The sequence below is a fragment of the Caloenas nicobarica genome, chromosome Z, assembly GCF_036013445.1.
Source record: "Caloenas nicobarica isolate bCalNic1 chromosome Z, bCalNic1.hap1, whole genome shotgun sequence".
NCBI lineage: Eukaryota > Metazoa > Chordata > Aves > Columbiformes > Columbidae > Caloenas > Caloenas nicobarica.
The window spans coordinates 20,629,982-20,657,653 of NC_088284.1; the positions used below are offsets into that span (position 1 = coordinate 20,629,982).

At 37.8% G+C, this 27,672-nt stretch overlaps 1 protein-coding gene across 1 annotated transcript in view; it reads right to left on the bottom strand.

Moving 5' to 3' along the window:
* Window positions 1-1,720: 1,720 nt before the first annotated feature.
* RANBP3L (RAN binding protein 3 like) overlaps window positions 1,721-27,672 on the bottom strand; it is a 34,685-nt gene continuing 8,733 nt past the window's right edge. The window contains exons 2-15 of the mRNA XM_065657884.1: window positions 26,389-26,447; window positions 26,086-26,122; window positions 25,407-25,484; window positions 24,391-24,465; window positions 23,247-23,321; window positions 22,466-22,590; window positions 21,883-21,986; window positions 17,413-17,497; window positions 16,195-16,294; window positions 14,838-14,962; window positions 13,789-13,909; window positions 12,436-12,578; window positions 9,696-9,888; window positions 1,721-4,289 (exon numbers count right to left, since the gene is read on the bottom strand). Of these exons, the coding sequence (XP_065513956.1) occupies window positions 4,246-4,289; window positions 9,696-9,888; window positions 12,436-12,578; window positions 13,789-13,909; window positions 14,838-14,962; window positions 16,195-16,294; window positions 17,413-17,497; window positions 21,883-21,986; window positions 22,466-22,590; window positions 23,247-23,321; window positions 24,391-24,465; window positions 25,407-25,484; window positions 26,086-26,122; window positions 26,389-26,447 (1,364 nt within the window). The 3' untranslated portion in view covers window positions 1,721-4,245. The remainder of the gene's footprint in view (window positions 4,290-9,695; window positions 9,889-12,435; window positions 12,579-13,788; window positions 13,910-14,837; window positions 14,963-16,194; window positions 16,295-17,412; window positions 17,498-21,882; window positions 21,987-22,465; window positions 22,591-23,246; window positions 23,322-24,390; window positions 24,466-25,406; window positions 25,485-26,085; window positions 26,123-26,388; window positions 26,448-27,672) is intronic.

A 27,672-nucleotide genomic window follows, 5' to 3' on the forward strand; every position in this document is an offset into this window, starting at 1 on the left:
AAATGATAGTGCTATCTTTGTGTTGAAAATGATAATGCTATCAGTGCCAGTTGCATTCCCAGAGGAGGAGGTAAACAGACCATCATAGTAACATTTCACAAAACTGAGTCCTCAGATTTTACGCCCAGCTGACCACAGCTGTTAATTCTGATTATGCAGAGGAAAACTCCAGACTAATGCTTAAAGAACATGTCACTCGTGTGACATGTCAGAATCTTTCAAATCAGGCAGATTAACAGGTGTAGTCCAATTGAATATCTGATCCCAGGTTCTGTGCATGTGTGCTTGCATTTTGATTGCCATGTATGTACCCTCATCAATGATTACATAGCTGGGTCATATAATTTGCTTCATAAATTCAAAAATAGAGGATGATGCTTCAGAAGAAAGAATAATAAATGCAGTTATTCTTGTGAATGCAAATTATTGAAACAAACCTGATGAGAAGGGGCAAGGTTTCTTGTCCACGCTTGCATCAGAATGTTTTAATTAACAGAAATTTACTTTTCTTCCCAGTCTTTGTTTATGCAAACTACATCCTCCCTGAAGTAGACTAACATAGCTGACTTCTACATTTCAGAAGCAATTTGAATATGCTCAAAGAGCTGCAGACACATTGTTTTGTAAGAATCGTGTTTGTGAAAGGCAACTCAGAAATCCGAACTCCACTTTTTAGACAGACAGCTGCTGTAGAACAGGCAATGTATGCTTTTTTCTAGATTTTCTTGCCAGCATGTCTCACTGGTCAGTCCTCTAAAACCCAGCTAGGGAAAAGAGGATGCTCTTTCGCTCTCTGTATGTGTTGTACAGGCTGTCAGTAGCACTGAAAGCAATATCAAATGTGCTAAATGTTTCCCCTTCATTTATTCAATGGAGACATTACCAAACTCTTAACTTCATACAGTTCACCAAAACTAATTCAGAGGTCACTAAAGATCATTACATGAAAACCTGAGTGGAAAGATTTAGGAAGAGATGCAAACATCTCCAGGACATAAAATAAGCCATTTAGGCTAACCCATCCATGTAGATTTTGCCAGAAACTCATAATCTTAGCAGCAGTGTGCTAAGCAGCTAGCACACATGCGTGTCCTTATATTAGGAATTGTTTTTCCTCCTTTTAAAAATTATTACTGCAGTAATACATAAGAGCTTTCAGCTCTGCATCCCTTATGTATATAAATCAATCACTGGGAATTGTTATAAATAAATAAATAACAGTCATCTGAAAAAAAATTAATAGAAGAACAGGTTGCTCCACAAACAGCAAAATTAGTGATGTCTAGTTTCATATGGATTTGGGCCATGTCCCTATACCCCTCTTCAGGCCACAGTAATCCCAGGTATCAGTCCTTCCATGGTTTTCCTTTCTCTTCTCCCCCAGCAAATGCTGCACCTTGGAATGCGCCACTCAACCCCACAAACCTCACAGAAAATACCAAGCTTAACCTGAAACTTTTTCCTCAAAGGATACTTTACTCTTGAGTTCTGTCACTCAACAACTGCCAGTTTTCCTTAAGCACTTAAATTGTCTTTGAGTTTTCTACCTCCCATCCAGTTTTTCTGAAACTGAACAGTCTGACAGATCGATGGACAGAGTACACAACTGTTTAAATCTTGTTTTCTTAGGAAAGCAGGCTTGAAATTCTGCAGCATGGAAAGAACTGTCTGTAGGAAACTCTAACTGGGACACAAAATAAGACAACTAGTTAGATGGAGATTACAGCTGTAAGAAAATTGTTTATTTTTCAGGCATAGAAATTGTTGCTCTGGCTGTCATGACAAACTTTACATTTTTAAAACCAAGTTATTACATTACATGTTAGCATGCCTGCAGTCTTGAGAAACAATGCATTTTAGTGCAATGAGACTAAATAGAATAACGTATTATGATCTCAAGAGTAAAAGTTCATACTATAAATATGTCTGCACATACATGCATTCATATGTTCTCTATTACCACAATATCCAAACTCTTCAAAGTAATTAAACATCTTTTTTCCTCCCCAGCTTTTAGAAAATGCTGCTTCATGTTTAAGAGTGTGTGTGCATGGGCATGTGTTCTTGTGTGTATACTTGTCTATACAGGTATTGATTTTGGGAAGAGGCAGATCAAAGGTCAGTTTATTTGTGAATGATCATAAGCCTTGTTCCTTATGCTGTGGGAACAAATGACAAAATTTAAGTCCTGTGTCTGTAAAAGTTCCGTTGTGCCTGCTCTGGAGCACTCCTTCATTTGCCAAGGATTTTACAGCTATAGTAGAATTTAGAGGGACATCACAACTCTGAAGTGCTTAAATCATGTTTCAGAGAAGGCTTTGATTATCAGGACAGACTTTGAAATCAAACTCTGCACTCAGTGCAAAGCCAGCTGAACTCCAGGGCAAAGTTATCACGATGACCTATTGCTAAATACATAGGGCTGATGTGGTTTACAACTGCTGAAGTTTTTATAGCATGGAGCTTTGTTCCTGAGTATCAGTTGCAGCAATGAAATAGAAGGCTGGAGATGCACATATTATTGTCGTCAGGAATGAGGCTGATTGAAAAGGACCCAATGTATAGCTACTTATGGGAAGAACATTTTTGTTATCAGCATAACGAAGAGTTAAAAAGAATCCCTGTGCTCCACTATTTGATACTGGTGCTCTGTTGTGAAGCAGTCCCATTTTTCTGAAGGCAAAAATCCAGTCCCACTTAAGCTTACTGTCATCCAGATGCTAAATCAACGTCAGACAAGTGCTAATTTTGGCAGGCTATTTAGGACTCAGCATAATCCAGATGCTAGTTCAGCTTCATCTGGATGTTAATCTTGGCAGGGCACTGAGAATAGAGGAAGAATCTGCTTTTCTTCCAACTTCATACATGTGTTCAGATGGGAAAACTAAATTGTATTTTGACTCTTCAGGTGTGATGCAGAGAAATTGTTAAAATTACCTTAATTAAAAGGACTTAAGATATTTCAGAACATTTCTTCAGCTATCAGGATGACAAAGAAATAACATTTGGTAACCAACAATACACAAGGCAGCAGAGACTTGCAGCAGAATTATTAGAGACTGTTTTCTTTATCTTTTGACAGAATGAATAGAAAACACAGAGCATAAATGGTGTCTGTACTGTGCACAGGTTTATGAATGATCCAGTAAGTCTTAATTCACCAGTGGCATCAGAGAGAATTGATTTTTCCAATTCCTCATGAGAATGGTTAGGTAGAAGGCAGTAGTTTGTGGAATCACTTTTACAGAGTGTCTTGGGCACTGTTTGGATTATTGCACACATTAGGATGTGTAACATTCATCTGTTTGAAGGAATTATGCTGTTTAGAGATAGCTACAGTTTAGGCAGAAGTAATCGTAGATAATCTCCCACATTTAAGATAATTTTTTATGCAGATATCCAGTTATAATGTACATGCATTTATTTGTGTATATCACATGGACCATTAATAGTGCAAGTGCTTGTTCTGTGCATCTGAAAAGGTGTTCATGAATGCAAGCAGATACACTTTTAGATATTGAAGCTCATATGCCCTCTAGAACTGGCTTGCAGTTCTTCATGGTGAATTGTCCTGGTGCTGCGGCTGTAAAGGCAGATTATGGTTCTTTGCACTTTAACAAAATTCTGCAACTTGTATACAACTCCAGATATTTTCAAAACAAAAACCAAAACCCCCTTTTGTTATGAAGGCTGGTTTCTGTAGGCCTTGGTTATGCTAAACTGCCACTCCCAGTTCTGCTTGTATGTATTTACAAACAGGATGCTGAACATTACCACAGTTTTAAATAAATGTTTTCAATGAAGTCTGACTTAACTCTTTCCAAATATATCTTTTAAATAACAGAAGAAACATAAGAAATATCTTTTCACTTATATTATTAGTTCATGGCTATGTGGTTTTATCCATCAATATGATGAATACACATTTATTCCTTATAAAATTTCTTTAATAATGCATCTAAATATATTTAGTTCTAAAATCTTAAGCCTTTGTAACACTTTTTGAATATTGGAAGCCATTATGTCATTCCCATCTCAGTGCAACGCAGGGCAACAGGAATCCTCAAAACTGCATCATAAGTTCTTTCTCAATGCATTAAACTTAAGCTGTCCCTAAAATTAATCTTTGGTTAGAAGTCATAAAGCAAAATGCACCTGATTTCTTCCTGCCAGGGATTGATGAGTCAGCTTTGATGTTTTGGGAAGATGAGTTCCCAGCCATGCTGTTGTAACCTCTGGTAGGTGTCATGAGCAGACTACGGGTTGCCTGCGGTTCCATCTAGAATGATCTGAAAAGGAGTTTTTAAAAAGTCTTGCTTATTTGAGTGTATTCATGTTTTGAAACAACTTGGCATTTCATAATACCAAAGCAATAGGTTAAAGTTTGGATATGATCAGTTTGTGGTTTAGGTAAAATCTAACTAGATAACACAGGATTATTCACAAATATTTGAGCATGTGAATAGTGAATGAAGACTGTGACCCTCCCATGTCAATAAAGACAAGCACATAAGCACTAAGGATTCAGATGTCTAGATAGGACAATGTATCTCATTCTGTACGGGGAACACTGTGTTAACACGTCATAACAGATGCTCAATAAACTGTGAGAAATCCAACATATCTTCAAATAACTCATTTATCATTATGAAGTAACCAGGGGTGTTTTTGGTGTGTAGTATCTACAACTTTGATCATCTGCAGAAAGTAGATTTAACTGACTAATGTCAGACACATTAATATCACTATCTCAGTATCTGCTTAAAAATTGCTGCTACCGTCTGTCCAGTGCTAAATTCTTAAAAAAAGTTTTAAACCTCTTAGAGATGAAATGAAAGGCCTTGCATTTGTCAGAATATTAAATCTGATTTCCCCCCTCTATATCCTGATATGTTAGAATTTAAAGCAAATCAGAAGTTGTCTTTTCTTCTCTGCTTTGGACATTACCGATATCTGATGGAAACAATACAGAAACTTGGACTCCAACAAAGAAGTTAATTCTTAACTTTTAATTGGTTTTAATCACTATCAGGTATGTGTGTGTGTGTTAGATTTGTGATTCAGAATCCTTAACAATTGGTAAGAACTTAAATTGACAAGAAATACCAAACACAGATGGCAGTTTTTCAGGAGTTCCTATGGAATTGCTGAACAGTAGTTCCTTTAAGAACTTCAAAAGTATTTTACTTAAAAACAGGAAAAGCTCTTGTAACATTTTTTATCTTGACAAACACAAGCAGATGAGAGTCCTAATATGACAAACGTGAGGTACGTGTATAGTAGACTAGAAAATGTCTGTAAAATAAAACAAAGGTTGCACATCTGTGAAATGATACTGTCTGGCGCTCAGTTCCAGTGGTCTTCAAAATCCATGCAATTCTTTGTGGACTCATATGGGGCACACTATGTCTTTGCACACTATGGTTTTCTCTTTAGGTCTATGGCTATGTATGGAGACACTTCTTAGGACTTACCTAGTTGTACACTCCACTCTTGGAATTCACCCTAACAGCTTCTAAAATAAAATTCCATGCCAGGAAAGAGAGGGCACCTCAATCAAAAGGAGGATCTCTCAATCAAGATTAAGTTAGGAGAAGGTTTGAGAAAGTTATTGGTGAGGTGCAGTGTACGATATTATGCATAGAACATTTCTTTGCCTAGTGTCACTGTCATCCTTGTCCCTCACATGTACTTTTCCAGGTTCTGTGTTCCCGCTCAGGAATAAAAATTTTAAAAAATCATGCAAAATGAGTAAAGGGAAAAGGATGGAAATCATAGGAACCATCCTGCCTATTGCCTCGTGCTATTCCACTCCTACAACTGACATTTCTTATTCCCCTGTGAAAGAAATGCCTTATATCTCTCAAGGAATAATGGTTCTTTCTAAATACTTAATGGGGTTACAACACTTTTAAGGACCTTCCACTATTTCTGATGACATGATGGAAACCGCACTTGTTTCTATATGTAAACAAAACACATTATTTTGGAGCAAGGACAGAATCTCCTTATGGCTATGAAGAAAACATGAAAAAATCTCTTAGAACTGTCAGATCCAAGGAATAACATTTTCAGAGACATCTCAGTCACTTATGGGCCTAAGTAGTGACTTCAGATCACCTGCTACTAATGGCAAGCTTAGGTGTTGGGGCTCTAACAGATCCATGATCTGGCAGCATGACTGTTCATTTGTTTGTTTGTGCCACCAATGGAAAATATGAGTACCCTGCAAGAGTTGAACAGTGTCTATGTTAGACCTGTCTATCCAGTAACTACATATGGAATTTATGCATATTAGCAGTGTAACTCAGTACTCCCACATGCTGAATTTGTAACTGCCTGTAGTCAAGGTGCTTAAAAAACAAGACCAGAAGACTTTGTCTGCACAGATACCTGACACAGGTCTGCCAAGAGACAGGAAAGCCCCAAACAGATGGTTGAGATCAGTTAGCAGAGGAGGAGATGGTAGTGGCAACAGTTTGACACTCTGTTCCTCGTTGCATAATGTGCCCCAGACACAGACCTGCAGAGTGCTAGGTCCTCCTTATCCACAGGGTCAGGTGCAACTCCTTGCCTACCAGGAAGGAGAGCGTGCTTCCTTACTAGACTATTCTGTATGCCTGACTAAGGGGAATTCTCTGCTCTGTTTGTTGAAGCAGACCTACCACACAGGAAAGGATTTAAGGTTTACAAGTCCAAGAAGAAGAATGAAAGGGGAGAGTCATGCAAGTGTCTGAGGCCAGTGGCACTTCCCTCAGGAGAGAGCACTCTTCGTCCAATCATTCCCACACTGTCATATTAGCATTTTTCATTGTTTTATTTGTTAAATTATTTAGGGTGAAAATTTTTTATATGTATAATAAAGAATTCTGGTGATCTTTTCTCAGCTAGATATTACAAAGACAACTGAAGGCAAACATAGTTACAATACATAGCAGTGAAATGAATTAGCAATTAAAGAAATGGAAGAGGAGATTTGCTTGACTTTGGTCAGCTTGGAAGTTTGCTGTCTAGTCTAAATTCACCTCCTCAGCTCACTTTGTAGTCAGTGGGAAAAGATAAATACTTCTGAGAGAGTTATTGATCCCATCCACTCTCAAAATCTGTTTAAAGATGGATTGTTATGTTTCTCTCCATTTAGATTTACAGAGCCATTTGTTGGTAAAAATATCCAAGCTGTAACTGGTGAAATATGATCTGATATCAGGTACAGCAACTTATTCTTTGTAGACTTTATAAAATTAATATCGCTACTTGAAAGTAAAGCAATTCAATTAAGAATTTTAAAAATATTGGAATAAATGTCTATACTGACTTTGTAAAATGGTACAAATATATCTGCTACCTTATACACTGTCCTTATAGAGCATTAACATTCTGTGGATGTGAAGAATTCTGTGTAAAAAATTCTTGCAAAAATGTCTTGCAAGCATATAGAATCACTTTAATGTTCATAATGCTTCACTTATTGTGTATATCATATTTGCTTTCTTCAGTCTCTAGCACTGAAGATAATTCTAGTCTATTTTTTCATGTTCTTTGCAGTGTCATGAAATATGTAGCATAATCTAGGGAACTGTGTTAGTTGAGTTTAACGAGAAGGAAATTGCCTACATTAAGAAAAGAAAGAACAGTCATTGGGATTTTTGAGATAAAACACGTGGAATGGAATGAAATAAAATGTAAGCATACTTTCTAATTATATTTATTGTAATGAAAGTTACTGAGAATTTATGTTTCTTAACATTTATGTGGTCTTAAGGAGAGGCAATCTCCGAAACTGAGTTACATCCAAAAATAAGAACTTATTTACGCACATCTGTTAATAAAAAGGAAAGCATAAAAATTAAAGATTTAAACAAATGCGCTTAAATATGCAGGATCTGATCTGTTGCAGCCAAATGGACATTTCTATGTTGATATTTAAAACTGACCTCACCCTTTTCAAAACCATGAGGTATATTTTTCTTCCTGTTTGGGAAATGGGAGCTCCAGGGACAGGCATGTATAAGATAAGAATGTCTGCAAGTGAAGTGTGACTTAGATACCAGTATCTGAAATCTATATAAAATTAAAATCTTATGGCTCTGAGAATACTAGAAGTGATTAAGATAAGAGGGAAATCCTAGAAGTCACTGAAAATCACTTGAAAGGGATTACTAGAACTGCTGTCAGTAACTGGACATAAATGAGAGACAGATACTTAAACTGAAAGGTCAAGAAAAAACAGCACCTGACACATCTCAGAATCTGTTCGCTGGCTGCCATCTGAATATTTGTATTAGAAGTCTCTGCAAATCAAAATAAATCTTTAACTTGTAAATCTGTGCTCCTACACTGCTTTGATATTCCCTGCCCCGCCGCCCCCCCCGCCCCCCTTCCCCCTAAAAGAGCAAAGAGTTTTTATCATCAGTAATTCTGGAAAGGAATCAAGCTCCATCCAGAGTGTTCAAGTTACCAGAAACTCTTTTTAAAGTCAAAAGAGACTATTTAGGAATTACAGACAGAATATTTGATTATCTGGGAGCAATCCAGGGATTTCTCAGAGCTAACAATTTTCCCATTTACTAAACGGAAAAAAGGTATTTGTGAGAAAATGTTTTATAAGAGCATCATGTTTTGTTTAGACCACTGAATTGACTACTGCAATGTAGTCAAACAACAACTGAAAACGGGAATAAACACTGTAAGCTGCAATCTATTTTCCTCAAGGGGAAAAAGACTTGTTTCCTTAAGGAAACAGTCACTCATAGCTGTTACTCATACATGGCGTGATTCTTACTGAATAGTTGCTAAATGGAAGAGTTTATAATATAAGGACAGTATGTTACTGAGTTGCAGAGGGAAACTAATGCTGTGAGCAACAACTCAAACAAGACTTCTGTAGTCCTTCTGTTAGAAAATTGAACGTAATTCACAGCTTCTGTATCCAGTGTTACAGTTCGGCACAAACAAGTGACTTTGCCCCATAAATGTGACTTGCCTTTTGCTAAGATAGAAAAGCTTTTAAGCCTGACAGCTGTTTCTGCCTTGTTTTCTGCAAATGTGACCCCAGCCTTGCAAGCTGTATTTACAGCTTCTAGGGTAGAATTAAGTCAGCAGCTTGCCCCTTGTATCTTTTTTTAGTTGCATTCTTCCTTCGAGCCTACATTTTTTCTTATGTTGAAGAAAGCTGGCAAAACTGCTGTGTAAATCTTGACCTGCAAATTTCATAGTGAGGTAGTTGTTAGAGCTGATCAAGAATCAGTGTTCTAAATCAAGTTAACCACTGCATAATAAATATCTTAGCAAACACATTATGGTTGAAGCCATTAGTAACTAAGCACTGATGTGAGTGGACTCAGCTTGCACTTGCTCAAGTAACAACTAGTATCTCAATACCTGTAGTTATTTCTACTGAAATATACCGAAGAAACCTTTAGGTAAAACTTGATAATATTAAAATTTCTTAACCCTCAACCTTTTGTCAAAAGCATATTCCACTGCAATAAAGACGTGTAAATACATGATCTGGCAAAACTTGGCATTTTAACAGTAGTAAGTTAAAAGACTAAAAGGAACTACCCTCTTCTACCTGAAAAGGGGTAACAGATGAAAGCTGCAGTCAACCTGGAAAAAAAAAGTGTACCATTTTCATTGCTTACAAGACAATACCCTGAAAGGATTACGGCATTCCCAGGAAAATTTCTGCTTACCAGATCCACTGCTGCTCACTTGAGCTACTCCCTCATCATCTTCATCATCACTATCACAGTTTAACGGCTGAAAAGCTATTTCTGACTCTGTGTCTAATTGATTAGCATCTGGCTCTTGCTCAGAAGACCTTCGCAATGCCACAAGGCGGTGATGTATTGCTGCATACAGGTATCCCGTGTCTTTTGGGCTTGCCTGCAGAACATAAAATGCATACAGTCCAAACTCAGTGAGAAAAATATCTATTTTCCACAGAAAAGGTGACTTAGAAGTTTTCAAAAGTGCTGTATTTCGTCCTTTTAAATAAAAAAAATACATTTAAGATTTACATTTAATAATTCATTTGAGAAATTTAAATACAAGTACTGTAAGGTTTCTTTAAGTGGTCTGAGTTTTATATTGTAGCTGTAGAATATTTTCTTTATAGCTACAACAAACATAAGCTTAAAAATTATTATTTTCCCTGAAGAATGCCTCAGTATGTACTGAGTATTTGATACTCTAGAGTCTAGACAATTCATGAATATTATTCCAGAAGTAATAAAGCACCGAAATGTTAATATATATGTTGCATTTTGGTTTACAGAATAAATAAGAATTTTTAAACCTAACTACAAAAAATATATGTGATTATGAAGTTTAAAGATACCATGGATTCTGCTGCTACTGTTGAATAGATAAGCGTCATCGAGAAGGGTACTGAGAAGTAGACAAGGCAGCATTTTGTCAGTGCGTAAAACTTTCTAGCAGCCATGTCCTGAGTACTGTGTTCAATTCTGGTCAATATAGTAGAATTAAATAAGGTAAAGACAAGGGCACCAAAAGTCAGCAAGGGTGTGGTGCACCATGTTATGAAGAATTCATAGAATAGTTTGGGTTGGAAGGGACCTTTATAGGTCCCTGCAATGAGCAAGGACATCTTCAACTAGATCAGGTTGCTCAGAGCCCCATCCAGCCTGGCCTTGAATGTCTCCAGGGATGGGGCATCTACCACCTCTCTGGGCAACCTGTTCCCGTACTTTACCACCCCCATTGTAAGAAATTTCTTCCTCATGTCTAGCCTGAATCTCCCCTCTTTTAGTTTAAAACCTTAACCCTTTGTCCTGTTGCAACACACCCTTTTAAAAAATCTGTTCCCATCTTTCTTATAGACTTCTTTTAAGTACTGAAAGACTGTAATAAGGTTTCCCTGAAGCTTTCTCTTCTCCAGGCTGAACAACCCCAACTCTCTCAGCCTGTCCTCACAGCAGAGCTGTTCCAGCCCTCTCATCATTTCTGTGGCTCCTCTGGCCCCTCTCCAACAGGTCCATGTCTTTCCTGTACTGAGGGCTCCAGAGCTGGACACAGGACTCGAGGTGGGGTCTCACCAGAGCAGAGCAGAGGGGCAGAATCACCTCCCTCAACCTGCTGGACACGCTGCTTTTGATGCAGCCCAAGATACTATTGGCCTCTGGGCTGCAAGTGCACATTGCCAGCTCGTGTCCAATCTTTCATCCACCAGCACCCCCAAGTCCTTCTCAGCAGGGCTACTCTCAATACCTTCCTCTCCCAGCCTGTATTGGTACCAGGGTCTGCCCCAACCCAGGTGCAGGACCTTGCACTTGGCCTTGTTGAACCTCATGAGGTTCACATGGACCCACTTCTCAAGCTTGTCCATGTCCCTCTGGATGGCATCCCGTCCCCCAGGAGTGTCAACTGCACCACTCAGCTTGGTGTCATCTGCAAACTTGCTGAGGGTGCACTCGATCGCACTGTCTTTGTCATTGATGAAGATATTGAACAGTACTGGTCCCAGTTTGGACCCCTGAGGGACACAACTTGTTACTGGTGTCCATACAGACATTGTGCCATTGACCACTACTTTCTGGGTGTGACTATCCAGCCAGTTCTTCATCCACCAAACAGCCCACCCATCAAATCCACACCTCTCCATAGTCAGTCTGAAGTGAAGGATGAGGAGGGTTTTCAAAAGTATAAAAGTGGTGGATAAACTGAATATGGTATAGCTGTTCATCAGACCACACAATAAATGCACTAGGGTACATGCCTAGAATTTGCTGCCTTAGGAGAGAGTAGGGACAGACAATATAACCTAAAAACAACAGGCCAGAAATATAGTAATAAAAGTTTTAAAAAACTAATTAGAAAAGTCAGGGACAATAATTTCATAAAGCAGATATATAAGGAAACAAGTAGGAACTCTCATGTGCCTCATACAATGCTTGTGGATGCTGGGGGCCAATGAAGTGAACAGACCATACAAAGAAAACCAGGATTCCCAAGACTATTGTCTTACAAAAGGTGACATCACAAAGCCTGTGTTTTCCTCAATTGAGAAAGGGAGGTCCTACAATGGATGGATTATTGCAAGCACCGTGTTGAAAACTGTGGCAGAAAACTGCTGCTTGTACCAAAGTAGCTTATGAATATGTAACTGCCCATGTAGAAATGCTTACAGTGTTGCTTCTGTAAGAAAGAGTAATTGCTGCATATGACTGGAATGTTATCGCTTACATCAGTGGTATGTGAAAGAAATGTCTGTCCTAAGGCCATATCCTATCTTCACGCATATTTTTTAAAATACCAAGGGATAGCACCTTTAGTTTATTTCATAATAAAAGCCATAAGCTAAGCACAGCCTGTCAGAGCATAAAAGGCCATTTGCTAAAGCCAAAGTCTCAGCACGTCTTCAGAATCCCAGATGAAATGGTGATTTGGGTGGAGGTTTTATCTCTTGCTTACCTGAATTAGAAATACTTGAACAGAGTGGTCCTCTTGGCCTGTTGCAGTGAAGCACAGGCTCTTTCTGTTTGCTCGTTTTATAACCATTTGATCCCAGAGTCGAGTGTTGAGAATCAGTCTTAAACTGCCTTGATTTCGCATAACTAAAATAAGAAGGTTTATATGATAAGTCATTGGAACCATCTTTATTTATACTGCAGCAGTTTTCTCTAGCACATGTATACAACTATTTTCATGAGTTATACTTTTCAGTTTGGTTTAAAACCTGACATAATGAGATTTTTTAAATTATTATTCTTTTAAATACCAAAACATATTAGTTTCTTTCAATACATCGGCCATAGAAAGCAAATAATCTGCTGAAACTGTGCAATACAGTACAAAAAATGACAGCAGAGTAAAAACAGCATTCCAGAAGTTACTTGAAACAGTGCTTCTAGAAAAGCAGAATCAATAAAGAGCAAACTGTCAGACTGGTGACTGAGCTAGAAATACATTGCAGTAGAAATACACAGAACATAACAACATACGCAAGTGTGGGTGTACAAACTGAGTGAAAAATGCCCAGTGCATCAATCCATAACACAGCTAACTTTATCAGGCAATGTTAAAAAGATTCTCAGCAACTTGACTTCAATAAAGCTAGGTACTCAGTTTTTAACGTTCTGGAATAAACAGGCCAACTGTGTCCTGGGTGCATCCAGCACAGCATTGCCAGCCGGGCAGGGAGGTGATTGTCCCGCTCTGCTCTGCACTGGTGCGGCCTCACCTGGAGCACTGGGTGCAGGTCTGGGCAACACAGGATAAACAGGATATAAAGCTACTGGAGAATGTCCAGAAGAGGGCTATGAAGTTGGTGAAGGGTTTGGAGGGGAAGTCGTATGAGGAGCGGCTAAAGTCACTTGGTTTGTTCAGCCTGGAGAGACTGAGGGGAGACCTCATGACGGCTACAGCTTCCTCACAAGGGGAGGAAGAGGGGCAGGCGCTGATCTCTTCTCTTTAGTGATCAATGACAGAATCTGAGGGAATGGCAGGAATATGTGCCAGGGGAGGTTTAGGTTGGACATCAGGAGAAGGTTCTTCACCCAGAGGGTGCTGGAGCACTGGGACAGGCTCCCCAGGGAGGTGTCACAGCCCCAAGCCTGACAGTGTTCAAGAAGAGACTGGACAACACCCTCAGACACATGGTGTGAACTGTGGGGTTGTCACATGCAGGAACAGGAGCTGGACTCGATGATCCTTCTGGGTCCCTTCCAACTCAGAGCATTCTGTGATTCTATGATTTTTCTGGTCAGCAATAGTACAAGTCATTTAGTGTTTTGCGTATGTGTTACTTTGTTCTTTAATTCTTACGTAGCCGTGACTGCAACATTCCGTGTTTATTGCTAGAAGTGTCATTGAGCCTCAGGGATCCTCTGCCTCTTTCGATCCAGGTTAAGGAAAACTTATTAAATACAAAGAGCTTGCAGTTGATCTGAAAGAGAAATATAGGATGGAAATTGCCAGCCAATGTTAATTGTATTGGTTCTAAAACTTTATGTTTTTAAACCTTATGATACTGCTTTCAATACACCTGTATGCATGTACAGAAAGATAGTTATAGAGCTATGTCACCATCATTACTTAAAATGAAATGGCTCCAAGATCTGTTCTAAACTTTCTGCTCCTCATGGAAAACGTTCAGCATGCATCCCAGTTTACTTTTTCAGTTACTTCATCTTCATTAACTCTTCATCTGTGATATCCACTAACACAGGTGCATTTGTTGCAAGTGTTCTACAATCTTACTCCCTCACACATTAGAAACAAGATGCAGCCCAGAATATCCATACCACTAGTAGGAGAGTAGTACTTCAAAGAGAGTAAAACTTCCATTTTCTGACAAGACAGAAGATTTAATCAGTGATAAAATAATGTAACTTCAATGCTAAGATTTTTATATCATGTACATCATTGCTGTTTTCTGAGATTATAACAGTTTGAAGAATAGCAAGATTCTGGCCCTGCTGGGCCAGAAAGATAATTGATATTTAAGATGAATTATACAACTAATTACTTTGAAAACACATGACTTTTTTCCCAAAAAAGTTTTGCCATTAAAAAAATCCTAAATCACTTCCAATTTTGAAGTTTTATTTACTGGTGGTATACTGTGTAGATGCTTATAAAATACAGCTGTAGAATGAAGTTCTGAAGCAGTCACTTACTGAAAGGGACTATAAAATTAATAAATATAATATGAAAAATAAAATATCAGCCTACAGAAAAATGGGTTAGCAGAAGAGTATCTTAAAAAAGCAAAAATTTTAAATGTAAACAAGTTATTTTTAGATTGCTGCAATCTGTAATAGATCTTTTCAGCAACAAAACTGTTCACCATCAAGGCTTTATGAAATACACACCTGTAATACATTGTGTTCTGCTTCTTCTCCAGTTATAATTTCAACTTTATCTAACAGAATTTTCTCCATTGGCTTGGAAATAAAAGCAGCTGCTGATTCAATTAGTGTTGCATTCCTCAACAAAGCTGTAGGAAAACAAAAACAAACAACACAAAACCAAAACATCAAAACCAAACCAAGCCAAACACACACACACACACACAAAACCACCACCACCACAACAACAAAAAACCCACTACACACAGGAAATCCTTTCTGTATAGGATGCATTTTCAGGACAACAAAACTAGCACATAGGATGGCCTGTGACTTCAGTAATTCCTGTGGTGTCTGATATTATTTAGTGTTATTAGTAGGTTTTTGACCAAAGCAGCAAATAGAACAGAAAAAGAAAAAGGCTGGAATACTGCAAAATGTCTCACCTGTTTAGACACATTTTGAATTGAACAGGATTCTCTGCAGTTGCAGGGGTTTGCCCCAAGGTACAACTTGCAGAAACAAGCCCTGAATAATTAGAAGTTGATTTTCTAGATGAGACTGGTCTGTCACCTTGCTGTGCAGATTAATAAATAATGAAAACCACATGTCCCAACATTCAGAATAGTAATATATATACAATGAATATTTGAAAGTTCCATGAAAGGACAGGATTTGAAAGGAACAAAATTGCTAGAAACTTGTGTATATTTGCACAATCCATATACATTTTCCACAGGCTTTTATATGTGGTTTTTTTTACTTGTAAGAAGATTCATATAACCTAAGAGGATTCAATACAACCATTACTAAAAAGAGGTGCAAAATTTGGCAAGAGCGCTCAAGATATGGCCCAATTTGGGATTCCCTCACAGCCTAGGTTTACATGGCTTTCCTAGTAGAAAAGCTCACACCCAAGTCACAAACAACCCCTGAAATCTTCCTGTATAGAAGTTTCAATCCTACAATTAGGATAAAAGTATGGCAAAGTAACTTATATGTGCAGTAACAAAATACAAGCAGCAGACATCTTACAATTGTTGTTAAAAATATGGTCCAAAAGGCATTCACAAAGTTCACTGCATTTTTTTCAAATAATAAATAATAATAATAATCTGTAATAAATACTAATAATCTGTAAAACTCTCTCCTTTCCTGAGTAACTTAGATCATTCATTCTGAAGTTAGTCCAGTTCAAATTTCATAAATCAAACTGTAGCTGCCTCCTGAACACAGACTTTGGCACACACTGCAAGTGTGCTATTGACTGGATAACTTGAGAATAGATGAAAACTATTGACCACCACTCATTTGACATCCTCCAAGATACAGTGAAACACAATAATAAAGCTAACTGTACTTGTTTACGAAGTATGCTTACTTGTTTGTGGACTGACATGAAAAGATTCTATGCGCATGGATGTTACTTCTCCTTTGTATGAATCAACTTCATTACATGGCTTGGGATGCTTTTCAGGACTCTAGAGAAAAACAGGGGAAATAAGAATTCCTATTTAAATAAAATGGTTAAGTTACTTCCTATCCAACAGAACACTGGATCATTTAATGCATGCTAGGCTGAAGATTAGCAATTGTAATATCATCAGAGTAAAAACTGACCTAGATGGTACAATTTCAGTCTCTAGTGGAAGTAATTTTATTGTCCTAAAATGGGTACATCTTTGTTCCACCAGAAGAATGGCCTATTTGTATGGATCCTGGACTAAGACTTGAATCCACTGAAGGACTTGGATGTTTAACTACCAGCTAATTTCCAGTTTAAGCACTTAAGCCCCAGAAAAATAGTTTAAAACTCCCAGAGACCACAAACTTAACCTCAGAGGAACTAAAAATTCCCATGACTAAAAATTCAGTTTTTGCAGATGAAGTTTCTTAGGCATGTCTATTAACAAATAAATGTTTCTGGTTCCTGACAATGCTCAGTGGCTCAATGCTACCTTATAACTAAATCCTGGTCAGAAGTCACAACCCTGTCCTACCATTGCGAAGCTTTTTCACTGGCAGATATACATATTGGTGTCTTTCTACTTCTACTAGAAACTGCATTTCAATTCCATTTTAAATGGTGTAGTCCTTAGCCTGGAACCACATTTTTGTCTGAGTTTCTTTCAGGACTTGATCCATTAAGCTGTCTCACAGGTTGCACAATGTAGTTTAACATGGACAGCATCTAGGATGGGTGTTCAGTTTTGCCCTTATGCTGATTTCTCCAAGCTCTTAACAGTTGTGATGGAAACCATTAAAGCAGTGGGAACCACACTCTTTTATCTCATTTTGTGACTGTCCTACTTTACAAGGAATATATAAACAAACCTTTTTCAGGTCAAAAAATGAGCAAAAGTAAAGAAGTGGATACTGGTATAAGTTAGTAATTAGAGTACTTACCTAGAATAGGGAAGATAGGGATGCCTACCTCCTCCTACAGCAAATATTTAGTTATTTTCTCATCAACAGTCATTAGAATTATATTTACTCACATCTTTAAAAGAACAGGAGGAGCTAAAAAGAATCAGTCCCTGAAAACAATTATAAGTACATTAACCTTGGTAAAAAGTCTGCCAGCATTCACGGATCTTACCAAAACTCTCTCAACCATGTTTTCTCCAAACACAAAATCGGAATTGCTGCTGTTTTGTACACTTCTGTCCTCAAACAACTGACTTCTGTGGGAACAAAATAACATAAGAATGTGATTTACAACTATTTAGAACTTTGTAAAGAATATAAATAAGTTCATGCATTTAACCTACCACACCTTACAGTAAAGAAAAACAAAAATGACCACTTAAGTAATCAGACAAATTGTTCAGGAGAATCTGAGAGTATTCTCTGCATAACATTTCACAAAAGGAACAGAGAGTAGGGTATCACATGAATACTATCAAGGACATTCCTTAAAAGCAAAGAACAAGAGGCAAAACAACATGCCTCCTGCTTCTAAGAGAAGTGTCTTACTCCAGAAACTTTAATGAATTACATTTGTTTGCCTGTTTCTTTATGCTCCACTACCAACAATTAACAATTATCCCTTCATACTGGTGCAGCACTGGTACTCCACAGTGCCTTACAGGGCCTCCTTGGTCATCCACCTTACATCTTGGAAAGGCAGAGAGGTTCACACTTTCAATCTACATAAATACTGCAAAAATGTAAAGGTATGATAGCAGCTGGCTTATGATGTGCTATAACTAAAACAGGAAAGAAAGATCTTCTTTCTGGTTTTCAATGACCTGTTCCATAGATACCTTTAAAATGAGAAGTGAAGAAACCTGAATACTTGCAAGCCTTTTGTACTGGCCAACTATAGTTTGGGGATACAAATTTGGGAGAAAATTTTGTACAGTAGATAAATCATTTTATGTTTAGGATCTCGAGTTCCTTGAGTGTGACTGGTTTTGGCAGAAGCTACATTAAAACAATAATAGTCCTTCTTCTCTTCTGTCCCTTTTTCCTCCTTAGTGTCTCAGGTTTTCCAGATAAAACACTTTTAAAAATTTTTTTTAATTCCCACCCTGAGTTTAACTACTCTCAGTTAGGCTCTTACCTCTCAGGAGGTTTTAAGAGAACGTGGTGGATGCATTTTTCAATAGTGACATAGTCACAACTTGTAAAAAGTACAAGACTTGTGGATTGCACTCAAGAATATTCTGATATGAGTTGTGACTTGACCTGCTAATTACATAGCTACTTTTTTTTTCTTTTTTTTATGAAAGTCACTAGAAAAGTCCTTGTAAACCTCTCGGTGTGGAAGTTGTTCTTGCTGCTGGGTTTTAGGGTTCTTTTGACAAAAGGCTTACAAGTTTTTCATACATTCTCTAGAGCTTAATCACTGCATCTCTTGCTGGCAACAGCAAAACTATCCAAATTTTTGTCTCTTTCAGTTCCAGAAGGATGACTTCGCAGGAAAGTGATCTGATACTGTATCACAAACTGCATACTTCAGCACATTATCTGCTCTTCCAGATCAATTATCACCCTTGGGAGAGCTTAATGGCACTTATGTCATGCAGAGGATATTCCTGTTAATAAGCTGGGGGTTTTGCGAGAACTTGGATGATTGCCTCTAAAAACTTAGTTTCTGTGTTCACAACTAGAGGAGTGTGCTTGAAATCTCACATAGGATGAAGGAATTCCCAAGTACAAGCTATCTTCATTTTATACTTAAGGAAAAAAAATCCTTAACTTATGCTTGATGTGTTGCTAAGACTAAGAGCAAATAAGAAACAGAAACCAGAAAACCCATCTCTTTTCAGTGTTGTAGCCTTCCATATGTGTTTTGGGCCATGAACAGGGAATCTGAAGTGTGTTTAAAAGAGTTCCTTATCATTAAAAAAAGTCCTCACTAAAATTCACTGAATTGTGATCAATTTCCATTCTGAACTTTCATCTGCTACTTCTAGACTGCTCTAGTAGCAAATCAGTAAGGACAGCACTCCCGAGGAGCTAAAAACCAGAACCTAGAGCCTTGTCTCAAAGAAATAATGTGGGAAACAGGTTTTGATTATTTTCAGAGATGTAAGGAAAAAGTAATCAGTGCAGGAACTTTCATCTTCCAGACAGTTAACTGGAAGTGCCAGCCTTGAAGTCTTATTAAAAACTCAATACCCTTATGTCACTGCAGGGCAAGAACAAAGGGTGCCAGGGATGATATTGCCATGGAGATGCAAATCAGAGGCACTGAATTCAGGAAATCACTTCTAAGAAGGAAGAATAGGAGAAGCAGAAATGTCGGTAAGATACTGGAAAGGAACTATGGAAAGGGAGTAGATCCAGTACTGTCCTTCTCCATGTCCAGAAGGGTCTGATTAGCTGCCAGTTCCAGTGCTGGCCTTGAACCCTTGCAGTTTTCCAAGCAAATCCTTGTCCAAAGCTGAATGCATGACCAGATGCCTATGTTTTCGCAGCATTATATTTCTGTCACTTAGAATACAATCTCATTTCCAAGCTTTTAATCAGACTCAAGAAACTGCAAGTTTCTACTTTTCAGTTCATTATTACAGCCAGTTCAGGAAATGGAACTGTTGGTGGTTTCCTGAGACATAGACAGCTGCAGCAACTGAAGAGGGCTAAAAACCATTTTCATTCATCTCTATACAGAACTGTATCACATAGAGAAGAAGAGGTGGAAGAGGAGGGAAAGTAAAAGGGATGTTTGCAGGCAGGAGCAATTGCTGCTGTTTAGGCTTTCTGCATTTTATTTTGTAAATAAATGTCAATAGTTACACCTTGATTGATAATTAAAAACAAATCTAGAAAAGTATTTTCTTAGTAATGATCAGTTCTGGCTGCAGTGTTGGCTATTGTTTAGCAGGCATATGGAATTTAGCAGTTGTTTGTCTGAATACTTGTCAAGTTATGCATGAGCAAATAGCTATGCCAAAAACATTTTACTGAAGTACTTTAGAGCATCAGTCACTTAATATGGATCAGTAGAACAGCACTTATGCCCCCCTGCTATCTCAGAAGAGAAGTAAGCACCTGGTAGTCTTTAAATTAATTTTCAACTTGTCAAGTAAACCAACATTTACCACAATTGCAATATACAGAATTAATAAGGCACAAATACCCCAAGAAGATTGGCAATTCCTCTTTAAAAATGAAAAGGAAAATAAATACCATAAACACTTTTAAATCTTGTAAATTGTCAGCACTGAAACACTGCATTGCATTTCATTATCCATCTACTTCACAAGAGAAAGCCAGTCACCTATCTTTTCCTAGATATTGTGCAGGTGACAGAAGGTAAATAGACTTGGAATATCAATACCGACTGATTTTGAAGTCAGTGCTATCTTTCCTTTAGCTTTTCCATCATGTGCATTACCACCATTTCAAATCTGCTAAAATTCCAGCGTGCTGTGTGGCTCCATGTTGTCCTCACAGGGCATCATCATAGCATTAATTGTGATAGAAAAGGACAGGCTGTCTCTTCCAAAATCACAGTGAATGCCTGTCCTCTAATGATACTCTTGTTGATAAGGATTAAGAATCTAAGTTGTCTGTACATCTAAAAATCCCATATCTCAGAACCTGGCACTGTGCATCCCAAATGTTGTGTGCAGGAACCTTTATCTGTGGCCCATCCAGCCATGAAGAAGACTGGAATAGACTCCTTCACAGTTAAGATGTTCGCTGGCCTCTTTGGGAGGGAGGGGGAAAGGAGGCAACATCACAAATATGCTATCTGTGGCTTTAACAATTTTGCCATTCCTTCATCTTAACAGATCTCAGGTGTATTCCTGTTGCTCACAACTTCCAGATAAAAAACCGTCATCAACCATCACCAGCATTATTAATACCCACATGATAACCTGCCAGCTAGCCACAGACCTAACATTCTAATCAGCCAGCCCGCAGAGAGAGGCAATAGCCCACTTTTGCACCAGCGTGAGCTCTTCCAGTCATATATAGAAGCAAGGGCACGGAACAACATCCTAGTCCAAGAAAGACAGCTTCCTCATGCAGAACCCATGTCTGCACAAAGATGCCACCCTATCGCAGTCATCACAGCTAGCTGTTCATGCCAGAAATTCTGGCGTGTGCATGGAAGTAGAGCATCAGTTGCAGCATTCACCTTCTTTTCCAAATCAGTCCTCTACAGTTTTCTTCATGTCTCCTGTGTCCAAAATGCTGGTAATTCCAGCATATTTTGGTAATTCCTGAGTTCCTCTGCATTTGATGAGACACAGCAGCTATGCAATCAGAAAAGAGTTCTCCAAAGCAGCTCAAGAATGACTGTAAACTTTCAAAACCAGGACGTATTTTGAACTGCCAAAGCTGCAGGAGATAGCAAATAGTTTCTGACTTGAGCATTGCTAATGAGAAACAAACTGTCCCACAAAGATTAATTCCCAGAAGCTGTCCACTTCTTATGGTGTACGGAGCTCATGTCAGCATCCACAAATCCTGCCACCACACAAAAACACCAGTGAGCACTGTGTGGGTGTAGACAGGATTGGCTTAGTACCATGTTAGACATTTAGGACAAAAGGGCATGCCATAGGCCCAGTGACAAAATGGTGTAGAAATATAATAAACAAAAACTTACTGTGTTATTTTAGAGCTAGAAAGATCCATGCTCGTAGATGACTTCGCTGTTCTTTCAGAATTTTCTGAATTCTCAGCTGAGGAATAATAGCTGTCTTCAGATAGCTAGGGATAATAAACCCAGATGAATTAGTTAGACCAAACTTATTTTCTGCAATAAAGGTCTGCTACAAGTTCAGAGTCTACTGGGGCGTGTGTATATATATACATGTGCGTGTGTGTGTGTGGTACTTGGCGGAGCTTGCTCTAGCTGTGTACTACGCCAGTGTCCTTAATCAAAATGCTAAAATGTTACTTTGTAAAATCCAAAAGACCCCCCAAAGCTGATTTGCCCACAGAACACTGATATCTGAAAGTTGAGACACCCTGCAGAGAAGACATGTTTTTTCAAACACAGTCAGCATGAGTTTGACCATTCACACCATGTCAGTGATCCATTGATTCCACTGAAACTGGTATGGGAACTTTCTTGAAAATCATGCAGTGGAATAATTAACTGCTTTAAAATAACACTGTTTTGTTTTGTTTTGTTTTAATTTGAGCTCCAAACATGCATTAGCCAGTAAAATGATGATTCTTTTTACCTGAACATGTGTTTCTTTCTTAGTCACTAGAGATAGTACAGGATTTTCAGGACAGGTCAGGGCTTGTGGGGGCCGTAAAATGGCAGGTCTAATGACATTCCGGAACTGACTTTGTGACAAGGATCCTTGCAAAATACATAGGCAAAATACAAAGGCAAAACATTTAAACAGAGACTTTTTCTTCACATTTATTTCATACCTATGTGTCTAGCCTCTTTAACTGAAAGCTTCAAAGCATATTTAAATAACATTTGTTGTTGTTTACTTGCTACATATTCTGAAAAATAGTTATCCCTTCCAAAATACACAGCTCTGCAGTGACACCAACCCATTATCCTATCAGAATAAAAAGGTTATGCATTATGTACATACATATACTCATTTATATTTATAAAATATATTTGTATTTATGTATTTAAATATATTTTTATATTAATTGCTTTGTGTTAGACCTGTCTTCTGATATTTCAAATTTAATCTTGCTCTTGCAGACACCAAGAGGGTTCTTCATTGCCTTGTTCAGGAGCAGTTCTTCAGTAATAAATGTGGAATTTCACTATTCAAGGTTATATCCAGTCCACTGAGGAATTAAGTAGTTAGAACAGAGGCTCAGAACAGAGCTCACAGGATATTTACACTGTCATAAAAAGAACTTATGAACCTCATAAAGATACTTACCCTATCACTCAGCACAGAGACGAGTTGTCATTTTTATGTCTTCTGTGTCTGTTAAGAACATCTTTGTGAAACTACAGTGAACAAATATTGCAATGACAGTTACCTTCATTTGTACTTTTGATCAAGTCAGGGTTTCTTCGAAGAAGAGCTGAGGTCATGAATATGTTATTCTTCTTTACTACAGAACAAGGAATTCAAACTTTAATAATGAGTAATAACAAACTTTCATTATTAATTCATGTTTCTGTAAACCCTCCCTAATTTGGTAGTACCTTAGCAATATTCCAACCTATCCATCTAAACAAGATCTCTAAGATAACTGTTACTGTCTCCATTTTACAGGTGGGTAGACTTAGGCACAGAAATCACCATGGGTTTTCTGGCTATGTCAAACAGATATCTTTTGGATATTAACTGATCTTTTAAACTCATAAAATCTTTCATCAGCTTTGAAAACCAGGTGCTGCTTGTTTGCAAAAGCTATTGAAATGGCAATGTTATCTGGTCCAGTCTTAGGCATTTTTAAGCTGAGTAAATGAGGCCCAAGAACATGGGAATAAATAAATATACCCTGCTCTGTTCTGGTAAAAAGGCTTTCATAGGTAACTGTAATGATGGCAGTGCACTACTGATGCTTTCACTGTTTTAATAAAGGTGCCAAACAGGAGCCATAAAGTGATGGCAACCATGTACCACATCCCATAAAATGACACAACTGATACTGTACACACGATCACTACTTGGTATTGCAGATGGAGTGTGGTATGTTGCTGTAACAATGTGAGTCTTCGTAAGACTCCTTTGTTCCATTACTAGTAAGTGGGAGAATACTCTGAGGGTCACTGCTTAGGTGGAAGACAGGCTCCCAGGATAGAAAATTATATTCCTATAGGAACCATGACCATTTAATTGCAAGTAAACTAATTCATGTAGTAACTCGAACTCCATTCTGTTTTTATAGTATAATTTGTACCACACTGTGTAAACACTTATTTGCAAATAATTCAAAGCTTCCTCCCCAGAACTGCAGAATTCGCTAACACCAAATGCAAAAAAGTTTCCTTCTATTGAACTGACAGTCTTCCTCCTAAGATATTGCTTTCTCCTGTCCAGATACCAGCATAGTCCAATGCACTCCAGCTCTGTCCTGCAGGAAGAGTATTTCTGTACACCTCTTTATTTTAGCTAATACCTGCTTTTCTACGTAAATATTTATTGGGTTTGTTGTTTGTTTGTTTTTAAATTACCTGGCTGGGAGGGAGGGAAGGTAGGAAGGATGGAAAAGGAAGATGATCTCCCTCTTTTCTGAATAAGAGTTGTATCTGAAAGGATAATAGACTGAAATTACCATTTGTTTGGACAAAAAAAGAAAAAAAAGATTCATTTCAGGTTAGCCAATTTGATGTCATACCTTCATTGGCAGTAGAATAAATTATTATCTACTAGCTACCGGCTTTCTGAAGTAGACTGTTAGCTTATGCCCATAATGGTGAGTTGAAGAGGTCTCTGAGGCCAAGGGGCACAGCCTGGCTCAGGCACACTGCTTATGGCTAGTCTACTCTGTAACAGTTCTGTCTTGGAGACCATCAGTTGGAGAGACTCAGAACCAGGGAGTGAGCCATCAGTTAAGCAGTGTCGATGATCAAAAGGTCAATCACTCAAGCTTCCTTTTGCATGCCGCTTTATTTTTTGGTATAGGAATACCCTAAAATTTCTACTATATCTATGATTTTTTGTGCATGATCTCAGTATAATTTTCAGAGTAAACCCAACTTAGCTTATCTTAAACCCTCTTAGCTACATTCATGTGTGTCACATAACTAGATAAAATGAAATATAGTGTATGCATGTTAATGCCTAAATTCAGAAGTAACTCTCTGGTCCCATCCATATGTTAAATAAACACTGTAAAAAACAAATCAGCCCTTCTGCACAGTAGCCTCAGTGACTTGTGTGCATTTCCCATTGAAGCAATACACAGTCCTTAAAGGGCCTTACTGGACGGCTGTTGGCTGGATGGAAGGAGAAGCCGTTCTGGAAACTGCTGGAATTGACCAGGAAACACTGATCTCTTCCACAAACCAGGAAATCTAATTTCTTTCCAGCCCTCCTCCTCCCTTGACTGTGTGAGCAATTAAAGGAAATTATATGAAATATACAGATTTTTTACTACTTTATGCAATATTGTGTACGTATGGAAAATTAATATTTTTTACTTTAAAAAACAGAGTAGTTAAAACATGACTGGAGCTAAACGGCATACCTGTGTTAGACTGAGAGTCAGACTTCTGGAAAGTAAAAGATGATGATCTTGCACGTTTTCTGGAACAACTAATGAAATCTAGAGAAAAGTAAATATAATGTTCTGCAGGGACAGATTGGCAGGAGCTTTCAACACAATGTTATGATACAGAATTAAACCATAAACACAATAAATTCTAGGAATGACTTACAGAACAGCTTTAAGGCAGTACCTAAGGGTAAGAAGGCTTTGGAATGTCAGTCAGCACCTGGCATAAAGCCCAAAGAATCTTCTTTATTTCTACTAATTTCAGGGAACCTAAATCAAGCATGTAGAACCAGTTCATAGTCCATAGGCTTGGAAGACATTAAGAATGAGAAGTTGCATTATAATGTAGCCTAAACAAATAGAAAAGGGCAGACAGGAACTCATACAGCTGAAGAAAGTACTTGGCTGCTTTTCAGGACTTCTGGAGTTTGGATTTCTGGTAAATATGAGAGGTAAGAAAGATGGAAGAATTCTCGAGGTAACACAGGGACATACATATTAGGACATAGTAGGTGGCTCTACAAACCACATAGTCTTAGTCTACGAACAGGGGTTTGTCCCTGCTTATACTAAACACTATTTTCACAGGCAACAGTCAGACCTGTGAATAACCCCATGTATTTTTATACTGTTTCAATGAAGTGGTTATTACCATTTTCAGCTTTGCAAACTGGGTCTTCTGCTGGCCTCTGGAAAAAAAAAGAAAGAAGTTTGGAAAGGTCAGAGAGAATAGCACAGCCATTTTCTAGGCCAGGACACAAAGTATATCAATCCAGCATATATGCATTAAAAGCAGTCTTGTTTCTAGTTTCTACTCTTCCTTGTTCTATTTTGGGAACATTTATTACAAGTCTTAAGTTGAGTTAAAATCTTTTATTAGTTTTATGATAATTGTCTATAGAATTCTCATTTCTAAGCATTTTTTATCAATTACGGAAAAAAAAAAGCTTTTTACCTTCAAAGGACAGGCCTTCTTTTCAAAAACAAATTTTGGCTGGGAAATCACCGATCTCTCTGGAAAAGAGAAAATATCATTTTTAATAACAATTTTGTAATAGCACTACTTAACCACAGTTCTCAAAGTGCTGTGCAATAACAAGCAGGACTTTATCCTTTTATTATTATACAAAGGAAGAAAATATAGAGCTGCAGTCATGTACAGCACAGTGCATAAAATAATTAAAAAAAAAGCTAAAGTCCTCAAATCCTAGAGTGAGTTTTGCATAACTAGAGGTTGCATGGTTTGGCATCATTTTTTTTTATACTTCTTTTAGTTAAAAAGAACAAATAAGTGCTTTTAGCCTTTACAAATATCTGCTGTACTTTAAGAACAAGGGTGAACTGCAGCTTTGGTTCTCAGAAAAGTGCAAGGATGTGAAATGCAAAGTGATTTCAAACGGAAAGCAAGGAAATGTGTTACACTTGGCCTCTCACACTGCCCATTATTTAGGCTTCAGGTAAGTGAATGCTTAGTGTCAGTTTCAATATATAAGTATGATATATAAACATACGAAGTTCTGTATAGGAAATTCTACTCTTAGGCATACCTCTGCATTTCTTAGGTATGACTGAAAACAAATTTGGATCTGTGGTTTTTGTTTTGTGTGTGGTGGGGTTTTTTTAATGAAACATATTTCAGTTGCCTCACATCAAATTTTTTCTTAATTTAGGTTTCAATTCTATGTCTTACCTGACTTCTTTGGGCTACTTACTTTGCTAAGAATGAGATCTTCACAGCCCATGCAGCTCTAATGACGTAATTTTGGTTGTCAGTGTAAAAAAAGAAGCTGTTTTCACCAGTACCACCAATTAACAACACCTTTATTTTGCCAATAAACGGCAAATTAAAGAGCAAAGAAGCAGACACACAGACTTTTTTTAGACTATCGCATAAAGGATTCACCTCATGCTAGCTTGAGATGTTTGTAATGTGCAGGCAATAGACACAATCAGCTTCTGAACATGAATATATTTTATTTCTGTACATTAGGAGATTAATAGAGACTTATACGCATGTATTTCTCTCCATGGGTGATAAAGACAGACCACAGTAACTGCCGAGCTCCATGACTGGCTTTTGGCCAGAGAAATCCCACACTTGATATCTTGTTAACTGACATTTGACGGAATATTTATCATGTATGCACCATTTTTATAACGCTGGCTTCCTCTGTTACCTGTTCAACAAAAATGTCCACATGAGAATATATTTTTATCTTGGCTTGCACATCTGTCTGTG